Genomic DNA, 12,715 nt, shown 5'->3' on the forward strand with positions numbered 1-12,715 from the left:
TACGAAACTATCATATTTACTCCATTGTTTTACATTAATGGAGATCGATAGGCTTAATGGTTTCCTTAGTCAAGTCATTTACTTATAAGCCAATAGATAATGCCTTCGTCATAGTTTTCTGGGGGGAAAGTAACTGTGCGTTTGTTCTGCAGATGCCCAACTCCGTCTGAATCGTGCAGATTGGTGCTGAGCACGCAACAAAAGTTTTTAGCTTCTCCTCAGTTTCTGGTGCTTCGCAGGGGAGAGGAAAGGACTTTGGTATTAAATACAAGAAGCTGTCAGGGAACCATCTCCTTTAACTTTTCTTCTCCGTTGTCATTTGCAATGAAGAGGAAACAGAAGAGATTTCTGCAGATGACTTTGTTATTCATGGTGGCTTTAATTTTCCTGCCCAATATTGGTCTCTGGTCTCTGTACAAGGATAAGCACCTGGTGAAATCCACAGAGCCTGGGGAGCAGCAGGTAAGTACCACTCAGAGAAAGACCACAGGAGGATTGGTAAGACATGCAACCCGTGGGGACACAGGGAAGCAGATGTGGGATAGCCTTGGGTTTTCCCCCAAGTCTTTTCAGAGCTAGTACTACAAGACTCTAGAGACTTTGGGGTTTAAGCAAGTCCTTTTAAGATTGCAATGACATCGGTGAAATGTAAAATAAACTAGAAAAGGATAAGAGAGGTCAAGAGGAAGAGAAGATAATCTTTCACAATTGGTCTTTGGGTTGATTTTGGCTTGAGGTAGATGAAAGGTGACTGCTTGTGTGTGGGACGTGGGAGTGGGTTTGGTGCAAGTCAGTCACAGGGATTTGTTTTTGCTGTTTCTCTGGTTTGGGTGTCTATATTAAAGTGAATTGGTTCCCATTAAATCGTTAAAATTGTGAAGTAGTTCTCAAAAAACAAGCTAGAGTTTTCTATATTTTGGGTTGTGATTTTTGCTTAGCAACAGCTTTCTATCCTGTGGAAACTTGAAGTCTCTGTTTCTTCTCTGTTGGTAAGGTGTTGTGATGGGGTGTACAGGAGGAGTAACTAAGGATGTCCCTTCAGTTTCACAGTCTGGTGATAACAGTTTGTTGCTAACAGCTTTCCTTCATATCTGAAACACCACACAGTGTGGTATGTTTCCTTTTACTTAGTATGCAATCCATTAGTATGTGCATCGCTCATGACTTAACATGGATCAAAATAGCCATCTTTCTTAGCAATGATGCAAAATATACTTCACAAATGTTGATGAAATTCAATATTGTTGAATTCCTTATTTATTGATAAATAAAACAGTTTCTGTAATTAAACTTTGAACAATAGAATGCAGCCGCCTTCATGATACTGATATAACACTTTTTCAATTAGTCTTGTGCATCACCTTGGAATATTAATATTCTTAATTTCAAGGGTCATCAGCCACATGCACGATGTACCTTCCACACATAGAAAGTGTTTAAGTAGTCCATTTCTGGACAACAGCAATATATATTAATGGGAATTAAATATTTGTTCTTACACATAACAAAGTTTAAATTTTCTTTTTACAGAGTGAGTGGTTAGGTGTGAGATATATAGAAGTAATCTGCTTTTACATTATGACAAGAAATCACTACTGGTCTCTAAACTTTAAAGATAACTATTTGCTTATAGATTTTTGGTGGATTGGAATTTTGAGAAAAAATGTTGGGATATATTTTCATTTAGTTGATATTTATCATTCTTTCTAACAGGGATGTAACTTTGATTTGACGTATGTTCTGTTTTGTCATTCCAGTGAAAAAAAATATGGGCACTTTGAATGTGAAACGTTTTTTCCTATTTAGGTCACTTATTTCTCTAACCGTTAATATAAAACAAGATTTTATTAACATTAGTAGTTAATGCACTATTATGTAAAATTTCCATTCTAATATTGATAAAATAACAAAAGCACAATGATTTTTCCTTGAATTTTGCAAATTCAATTAACAATAACCACCTGAAATATTTGCTGGTATAACTAACTTGAAACACTAATTAATCTTATTAACGAGATCTTTACAACTTTCACACAGGCTCTATTGATTTTGACCCTTAATGAGAAATTCTTTTGTCCAATGGCATAAAAGAAAAATATGGCAAATCAACTCTCTGACTTGTCATAATACTGTCCAAAATGGTTTTCTTGTTTCTGATTCTTCTGTAATAAAATGATACTTAATATCAGGTAATAAATTAGTGTATATGAAATGTATGGAGTGACAAGAGAAGGAGGTGTTTCTTGAAGTTTCATACACTATAGAATAAATAACTCTGATTGATGGATATCTTGTGACATTCTACTTTAATAATCCCATGTAAATGTTTTGAAACCAAGAATAAAGAAAAGAGTAAATATGCCATAAAGTGAATGACAATCAGGCACTTTACCATTTTTTAACCTAAAAAATGGTTTTAAAACTAATACGTTCTTACAGATTTAAAATAAAGTTTAAAAAGTAGAAATTAATTGATCAATTAATGGAAAGTAATTCATTGCAAAACAGAGAAAGATAAGCTTTTGTTGGTTTTCTTCCATTATTAAACATAATTGGAAAGAAAATTAAGATATATTGACATCCTTATACAAGTATTGGATAAGTAAGAGTTAAATCATTAATGTGTATGTACGCACTTGACCAAGTAAAAAGTCACTTGCAGGGATGAATTAAACATTCTTAACATTGTGATGTAATAGTTTGTTAATGTATCTATATTTCAATGTTAATAAGTCAGCTAAATACATAAGTTTTCACTTGAAGCATATAATTTGACTGTCAGGTCATGTGTTATTTAAATTTAGCAATTTATTTTAAAAAGACGTTTTCATGGTTAATTGCTAAATGTTCTTCAAAAGCCATCTCTTACTATATTTATCACCAAGTTGTAAAATGCTGAGGATGAGGATAATGTGCTGATGGAGGCATTGACAGCAATAAGTACTGAAGCTATTCAAAACAAGTCACATGACCAACTGGACAGTCTATTTTTACAGCAGTTAAGTTATAGTGTGTAGAACAGCAGCTCTGCTTCTCAGTGTGACGTGGCGATGGTCACAGGAGTTGAAAACCTTCACTGTTTTAAATATTTTAATTGTTACAGTGGATTGCAGGGAAATACTTTAATTTATGAAATTCAAAATCATAGAATGGCTAATACTTTTTAAATACTCAATTTGTATTTTTTTATCAAAGACATCACTAATGGTTTGTCTATCTACTATTAAGTATAAATAGTTTTATATAATTTGAGATAAATTAAAGGTAGGTAAACTGAAAACACTGATAGAAACTGCATGTTTTAATTTTCATGATGTTTATTATTTTACACATTTTTTCTCATCTTCTATACTATTACAAATTAATTGTTTGTATTCATTGTAGTTTCACATTAAAAGTAATAGTTATGATAATTTCCACAATACTTAAACATTTGCCCCATCTATGATGCAGAAAAGGAACAAAAACGAAATAAAATTTTAAATTATTCATCTGAAAGTTTTTTTCTTTTCCCTCACACTACCAGAGAGGATTGATAAAATAGTTTTAATAACACAATAATCAAAAAGTCTCTTTTATTGTTTAAGCTTTGCAAAATTGAATCGTTACTGAAATAAATATTAAACTTTTGAGAATTTTATGGTTTTATAAAAATGTTTTATAGTTCTTGTTTAGATGTTATAAATTGTCGATCATAATTATTATGTCTTCAGTTGAATTAATTTTGTTGCTTTTTTGTTTTATTGGGATGGTATATCTTTTATATTGTTTAGAAATATATACATGTATTTAAAAATAACCTGTCGATAACATGATATTTAGCTGAGAATCGTTATTGTATGATTATAGTAATTCTTAATTTCATTTTTCTTTTTAAAATTTGAATTGCTACTCTGCTCTATTGTCAGCTGCATTTGAATTAAAGCCTAGTTACATATTCAGATCTTAAGTAAGTTCTGCATTAATATGATAGGACAATGCCATATTTTAGAACAAAACTACTGTCCAGCATTATTACACTTCTCTTCCTAATCATTTATGCAAGTATAGATAAATAAAAACTACCCCAAAACACTTACTTTTCTTAAGTACATTAAAGAGATTAGTAATAATGAAAAAAGCTAGCATTAATGGTTCAGCAGCTGAGTTGCAAATAACATGTTGCAGAAGTAATTCATGAAGATTCAGAATACGAAGATCTTGCAATTTTTGAAATAAAAAATGGGATCAGAGGCTCGCCCCATGGCATAGTGATTAAGTCCATGTACTCTGCTTCAGCCACCCAATTTTGTGGGTTCAGATCCCAGGGGCAAACCTACACACCACTCCCCAAGCCATGTTGTGGCAACGACCCACATACAAAATAGAGGAAGACTGGCACAGATGTTAGCTCAGGGCTAATCTTCCTTTTCCAAAAAACAAAGATTGGCAACAGATGTTAGCTCAGAGCAAATCTTCATTACCACAAAAAAAAAAAAAATAGGATCAAAATCCCAGAATTTTATTTATTTCTTTATTTGTTTATGTTTTGGTGAGGAAGATTGGCCCTGAGCTAACATCTGTGCCAATCTCCCTCTATTTTGTTATGTAGGATGCTGTCACAGCACAGCTTGATGAACCATGTATAGGTACATGCCCAGGATCTGAGCCTGCAAACCCATGAACCCCAGGCCACCAAAGCAGAGTACGTGGACTTAACCACTACCCCACTGGCTGGCCCCCAAATCCCAGAATTTTAAATCACACTTTCAGAATTGTTCACAATGATTTTAGAAACTTACATTTGACCTAGATTTTTATCATGTTAAAATAAAAAATAAATAGTCATTCAAGTCACTTTTAAATTGTGGAATCTTCTCATTTCTTTGAACTTAAGAATTTCTGTTTTATAAAATAAGGCTAATCATGCTTGCCACTTAAGAAGGTACATAAAGTCCTGAGATCACATCTTGGATATGGACAATATTGTGAAGTCATATTTGTTTTTAGTCATATTCGTATGTAAACTGTACTTGACAGATGAGGGACTTAACCTCCATTAAAAACAAAACAAAAGAAAACTCTCCTAAAAGAGATTCCTCTGCATCTTTGTCTATCTCTTCTAATATTAATCCGCTCCACACTTTGGGGAACTCTTCCTTTTGGCTAAGAATATTTTTTCCGTGGCATTTTAAGCTTGTTTTGTGATGTGAAGATGTCAGATAATTGGCACCCAGAGTATGCAAACAGCCTCATGCTTTCCTTTGCCATGCTGATCATAAAGTTATAACATGTGTCTGCGTTTCTTTTCCAGCAAACACCTTAGATATTGAAAGAGCTAAGGACAGGAGAAGAAAATTAAGGTTTTCTCACCTCCTGCGTTCAGGAGGGTACATGATCAACACTCTAGATGTGAAATGATGCATTAGTTTGAGCCCTACTGTTCTTAATTAGCTAAGACATAGATTTTAAAGTAGAGTTTTAAAAGGCTTTTTCTTCAATTTATGGAAAAATCCATTCTGACTACCTATAGAATTGTACCACACAGAACACTGTAACAAGTGTCTTAATTATATCCTGTGACCTAGTGGATCAAAACATGATGAGTTCATCCCATTGCACCACGGAAGACAGTGTGAAACGCAATCTTCTGTCTGGTAAAAATCTGATAGGGTTGTGTTTTTTTCCCTCTGCTCATTGCTGAGTTGGATAAGCTGTGCTGAAATCAATTAGCCTCCTGTAAAGTTTTTTCTATAAAAGAAACCAAATCAAAGGTGGAATATATAGGGAAAAGGGTGAGGACGTTTGAGTAATTTCAGTGGTGTAGAGAGAACTCAGTTTTGTTTGTTTTTTAAGTTTTGGCAAGAATACATGACAACCTTTAGGGAAGTTTGCAATTGTGTCTCCCCTTGTAGCACTTATATACGGATGAAAGCCAGCTAAGGCTCATCAAGAATTACCTGAAAGGAGGGAATCAAAATTAAAATAAGGAAAATATGTTATTCAATGTAAGTGGCATACAGAATCAGATCTGGATATGTTTTGTCCAGCAACCACTCTCATTTCTCATTTTCTCGACTTGGTTTTGATCATGAGGTGAGTACTGGATACGTCAGATTCTTCAAACCATCTGACATAACCACGTTGTTCTCTTTCCTTTATATTTACATATGTGTTTACAAAAGTACTCTTATGGAATCAAAGGTGCAAATGTGTAAAGAAATAGGAGGTTCTGAAGATGATAGTGAAGATAAAGACATGTACTCATAAACGAGATTTTGCTCGCCATATGACTCTGCCTGTCATACCATCAAGCTAACAATTCCTAAATGATCTCAAAATGTAGTTGTAAAGCTTGAAGCGACAACAACAAAAAACAAATAAAAAATATTTGTGCCGCTGAGCATATGTATTTAGACAGGTATAAAAAATAGATATACCGGTTTGATTTGGAGATTGAAAAGAAGGTACAGGGCGTTCACAAATGTTCAAGACATGATTACCACCACTATTCCTCACAAATACCCTGATGTCTGTTACTACCAACCTCCTACGAGGTGGCCAGAAAGAGGGGGAACAGATAAAGGTATATTTAGGGTTAAAGGTAAATCACATCAATGTTTTCTCCAACTTTTCTACTTCCAGTGTGGTGGGGAAAAAATGTGGACTGGGTTAGCAGCACTCTCAAAGTAAATCTATTTGTTTCACATATTCGTTTAGCAACACATGTACACACAAACATGCATCCACACACGTGGTCTCATCTGTAAAGGAAAAATAAATCCACCCAACTGTTTCATTTTCTACATTTTTTTCTTTACTTTTGTAACTTGCTTTTTCCATTGCTTTAAATCCACAAAAACCTATCAGTGAACCGAGTTTGAAGCATCATTTAAATGTTATTAATATAATTCTAAGAAAGTATGGAGAGAGAGAAAGAAAATTCATTTGTCTCTAGAAGTACTTACATCTCTTTAGCAAGTGTGAGAATCACAATAAGGATTTAGCCTATTACAGTTGCACAGAATATAAACAGGGCAATTCATTGGTATACAATCACACTATCATTGTAGTTGTGGTTGTCATAGACTAGGGTGGTGGCTACCAGTTCTCTGTTGCAAGGAGTGGTCCTGTTTCAATCAAAGCGGAGAAGGCTAATTTTGAATTTATTTCAAGTTCTCAAATACTCGTGGAATGTTATTTCAGTAGTTGAAGTCTAGAAAGCCAGAGACAGGGAATTTTATTATCAATCATTTTGAACTTTTTTATCGTAATAAAATGACCAAATTGTCAAAGCTCCCACCCAACAATCAATGAGTTGGGCTTTCTCTTTCCCTTATTCTTGGCATGTCTCCCCAGCAAGAGAATCCACTTGAACTTAATTTGCGAGGAACTATCCGAATTTCCATACTGTCTCATTTTCTTTTCATGTGTAAGGGTGTAGGCTCTGGAATCAAATTATCAGGGTTCAAATTCTAGTTTCAGCATTTAGTACTTTGTAACATTTAGCAAGTCATTGATCTTCCCAGATCAGTTTTCTCTTGAGGCAAATGGGGCTGATAATACCTTTCTTGTAGTGTTACGGTGAGGATTAAATGCTTAATCTCTGGAACAGCATATAATAAGGGTTAATGAATAGAGATTATTGTTATACATAGTATAAGCGTTTATAAGCCATCATTGCTTTTAGCAAGGTAATTAGTGTTTGCTTAATAAATATTTACAGATGATTTCTCTTTGCAAGGCAATGTCAAGACAGCACAGCAGAGCAATGAGTATGGACAGGAGTTGCCACTGATGTGTTAAATCTGATAGGGAGGATTGTTGAATAAACAAATAAATAGGGTCTAGAAAATAAAAGAGCATTTTTTCATAATTTTTTGGTCTAATAATTAATGACAGCTTGCTAATTTCACTTCACATATAATTGTTTATTGCAAAAAATGACTGAATTTTTTTGGCATATTGCATTGAAAATTATTCTAAAGTTGAAATTTTAAATAGAAGAGGAAAAAAAGAGACAGCAATATTTCTTGTAGTGACCACCCTTATTTCCTACAACAAATAAAGTTCATTTCTCGCATATAGGCATTTTTTTTTTCTCTACATAAATTACAAGCCAGAATCTGAGAACTACTTTTGTTGTTGTTTAAATCTTGGTCATGAGAGGGATTGGATTATTCTGAAGAAAAAAAATTAAAAAGCAGAGTAGAAACTATCAAAATCATGAAGCTAATTTATAGAATTACTATTCCCTTCAGTTGAGTTAGAGCATACAGAAAAAGCATATTGAATTGTGCTCATTCTTAATTTTTTAAGTAACAGATTGGAGAAATAAAATTGATTTTTGTGAAACAAACAAAACAAACAGCATAGTATCATGTTCTATCTGCATCATTGGCATTTAGAAAAGGGAGAGAATGATATAGTGTCTGGACCATTAGGTAGAGTTTCAGCCTTACAGAGGCTGAATATTGAGCTGCATCTGTTATCAGGACATTGGGATTAGGCTGAAGATAGGGCCGATACTTGAAGTTTATATGTTGGTCTCAGCGCTTACCAAAATATACCACCTTGGTCAAGTCATTTAACATCTTTGAAACTCAGTTCTTCATATGTCAACATAGATATTACCCCACAAAAGGGTGGCAGAGAGAAATAATTGGATTAATATCTATAAACCTGGTGTATAGTAAGTAGCCAATTAAGGGAAGCTTAACAAATAGCATTGCTACATTTTTCTCATTTTTTAGAACATTCACTGAAGGTAGTAAATAAGCTTAATAGTGTGCAAACCTAATAAAGATATAATAAAATATATAAAATATATCACTGTAAATTTGTCTATTATTGATAAAATAGATATTTATTGGATGTGTATATGATATTGTCCTAGACCTTGATGTCAATAAGTCGTGAAGAGAGAAATCTGTTTTCAGTTAGCATACAATCTATTAGTTAAGAAAAGGCACTTATGCACCTATACTATAGGGCTAGATTAAATTGTTTTATACAAAATGCATGCTCTAACTATTTAGATTTAGAAGAGGTAGAGAAAACATCAGTTATTGTGTGATATTTATGTGACCCTAAGTGTTTTATGTACATTTACTGATTTAATCCTCCAACATCATTGAGATAGGTTCTTCTATATACCTAAATTCCTAGCTGTGTAAGGCACAAAGACAAAATTTGAGTTCATGTACTCTGGATTCATAAAAAGGGAAAATGATGAGCAATGTTAAGAGCCACATACTTAAGGAAAGTGAGGACTTTGCAAAGGTCATTGGGTTTGGTAATGACTCCCTGGTACTCTCTTGATTGTAGTTATACACAGTTGTAGAGGTGTAAACAAAATTGTAAAAGATTGACTGGTGAGACTAAATATGCATCTAATATATCTTATGTTTTAAGACAGATAAGAGCTATTGGTGGGATTTGCAATGACATAAACACCTGAATGATAGATAGGGTGGTTGGTTGGTAGGAGACAAGAGAAGCCAGAAGAAGCCTGATATTCTGAGAGAATGAGGAGCCAGTCCCTAAGGAGAATGAAGATAGGTGAAAAAAAAAAAGTAGAAGAGAAGCAGAGAAGGTTGTTATGATCTAAAAGGTAAATTTAGAGCCTGTGCTTTAAATAGTTTGAGTGCCTCCTGGCAGACAGGTCTGAGATTTTTCCTATGCAATTATCTTGCTAATTTGGAGAGGGAGTTAAACATTTGTGAAATGTTCTATAAAATGTGAAACAATATAGATGTATTATAGATATCCATAATATCTAGTCAAATGATAGATAGGTAATTAGATGTTTATCATAGTATATATAATCCTATAATAAGGATTGAAGACTATAATACTGAATGGGGATGTCGAGAAACCATGAGGCCACCTGGTCAATAAGACAACAATGTACCTGTCAAAATAAATGCAGACAATGACCAGATACAGAGAGCAAAGGAAAAAACAAAGGGGTTAAGTATAGTAAGTTGGATGGTGGGGCAGTGGGAGAGGGAATTTATGACAAGAATAAGGGGAGAGTAGTCTTCAGTTGCCAAGAATTTCAAGATAGAGGCTGGGCCCATGGCCAAGTGGTTAAGTTTGTGCCTTCCGCTTTGGTGGCCTGGGGTTTTGCTGGTTCAGATCCTGGGCACGGACATGGCACTGCTTGTCAGGCCACGTTGAGGCGGCATCCCACATCCTGCAACTAGAAGGACCCAAAACTAGAATAGACAGCTATGTACTGGGGGGATTTGGGGAGAAAAAGCAGCAAAAAAAAAAGAAGATTGACAACATTTGTAAGCTCAGGTGCCAATCAAGATAATATATGAATAATAAAAGTGATAAAATCATTATGATAAAAACAAAAATAAAAGTAATAATAAAAGACAATATATCAACACAAAAGTTAAGGTAACATTTATTTAGTGTTTCTTACCATGTACCAGACACCATGTGAAGCTGTCCTTAAATAGTCACAAGAAATTCGTGATGTACGCAATGTTAGTATCCTATATGACAAAAGCAAAGAGACTGTTTTCAAAATTTGTCAAGATCATAGAATAATTATTTTACCAATATCAAAGTGTTGGACTACATATAATTTACCATACACTATAACTACATTGGAAATACCCCAGACCATACCAACACATGAAATTATATATTAATTCAACTATGAAAGGAAATATGCACAATGGTTGAGGGCATGGGCACTAGAGCTAGGCTGCCTGGTTTTAGTTCCAGTTCTATTACTTGCTACCTGTGTGACCTTGTTATCTTCTCTGTGTCTTAGATTTCTTGTTTCTAAAATAAGTATTAAAATATTGCCTACTGGGTTGAGTTGATGTAAGGGTTAAATAAGTTAATGTGCATAAAATACTTGGAAAACTGGATCGCACATAGCAAGCCATTTTAAAGTGTTAGCTATTATTATCTGTTAGAATTTTAGAGAATTGAGATTGGATAAAAAGGAAAAGTATGTTCCTACACCATTTCTTTTATAGACCCATCATGAGGATGCATACACTTTTTTGCATTTTTAAAAGGTTTTTAAAAAGTGTTTGAAGCACCTTTAACTTCCTTTTCTTTTGACTTTTTTACTGTTAGTAGCCCATATGGAAATAGAATAGCACTTTATTTATTTATTTATTTATTTATTGAGGAAGATTAGCTAACTACTGCCAATCCTCCTCCTCTTTTTTTTTTTTTCTGAGGAAGACTGGCCCTGAACTAACATCCATGCCCATCTTCCTCTACTTTATATGTGGGACGCCTACCACAACATGGCTTTTGCCAAGCAGTGCCATGTCCGCACCTGGGATCCCAACCAGCACACCCCGGGTCACCGAGTAGCAGAACGAGCACTTAGTTTACAAGTTTTTGTTGAACTGAAGGCTCACACAGCGCTACAGGTGGGAAGCAAACTAGATTTCAACAGAGAATTTAGTTCTTCCCAGCATATGCGATCAGCCATCAATGTTACTGTGGTGACGTTCCTCCATATTTTTTGTCTGTTCTCTCCATATGGTGTTGATTTCTCAATGTATATTCTACCCTCAAGGGATAGAAAATATTTTATAAATTATGTCATTAAATCAATCTAAACTTCCAAAGATTATCTAAAAATGTCTTCAGGCTTGAATATTTCACTATTTTATATAACTTGAATTTTAACGTTACTGTTCCCGTTGCTTCTGACAGCGTGGTAGAATTGGAAAAATCAAGAATGATGCTGGTAGAGACTAGAGTCGAGTAACTTGACAAGGGAGGTGCTAGTTCCCTCTCTTTTCTAGTGCATCCAAGAAAAGAAGTGGCTGGAAAGGCAGAGGAATGGAAAGCTGTATAAAACTAAGTGTTGAGGGGAGATATAAATGCTTTAATTCTCTAGCTGAGTGAGTTTCATCATTTTTCTAGATAGCCTAACAGAAGGGTGTCAGATTAACAACTGTGTAATGGGATTGTCCCTCCTTTAACTTCTGTAGAAAATTGAAACTTTTCTTTCACAAGCTGAAGGGAATTACATTCTCTACAAGATCCTCAGCATTCTGAGGCAAAGATCTTGAGTTCTAATATATGAAATATAAAAAGAAAGATAAGCTTCAGGGAGGCCAATGGGGTAGTATTCAAGAGAGTGTAGAAATACAAGCCATTCTATTGCTATCCCCTCCCTTCTCTCCCTTTTCCTGCTCAGATTCTTCTTCCCTCCCCTTTGTCCTTTGAAATTTTCCTTAAAGAAAAATTTCACGTAGGGATTGATTTCGTCAATTATTGGCCCTATGAGTGGATGAAGGACTTGAAACACTTTTAAAAACTTGAGTCTTTTGCATTATAAAAAAGGTTCTGTTGAAGTTAACTGCATTTCCAATTATTGAAATGTGTATGATGTGAGGAATATTTTTTCGCTCAAGGCTTCTGCTGTTGATCTTTGTTGCTGTCGGTTTTGTTTGTAATACTCAGAGCTGCACTTGATTCCAAACTATGCAATCAGAAAGTAAATATTGCTTAGTTGTGTCACCTCAAAGGAATTGATCTTTTGAAACTTAAAAGTGAAAATTGGCACAATGAAGCCAAAACTACCCTTAAAGAATCCTTCTGTGCTTTCCTATTAACTTACTTCCCTGTTTTCCAAAGCTGCCTTTTCTGACCTTCTCCTCTCTCCTCAAATCTCTCATGCCACCATTTCTCTTAGCATGCTCAAGAGATTGCCTGACCTCATTCTTCGCTGAGAGTATAGAAT

At 34.4% G+C, this 12,715-nt stretch overlaps 1 protein-coding gene across 1 annotated transcript in view; it reads left to right on the forward strand.

Moving 5' to 3' along the window:
* The first annotated feature begins 324 nt into the window (after positions 1-324).
* The window catches only part of GALNTL6 (polypeptide N-acetylgalactosaminyltransferase like 6), a 1,100,859-nt gene continuing 1,088,468 nt past the window's right edge, over positions 325-12,715 (forward strand). The window contains exon 1 of the mRNA XM_046656926.1: positions 325-462. Coding sequence (XP_046512882.1) covers positions 325-462 — 138 coding nt within the window. The remainder of the gene's footprint in view (positions 463-12,715) is intronic.

This window comes from Equus quagga, chromosome 3, assembly GCF_021613505.1.
Source record: "Equus quagga isolate Etosha38 chromosome 3, UCLA_HA_Equagga_1.0, whole genome shotgun sequence".
NCBI lineage: Eukaryota > Metazoa > Chordata > Mammalia > Perissodactyla > Equidae > Equus > Equus quagga.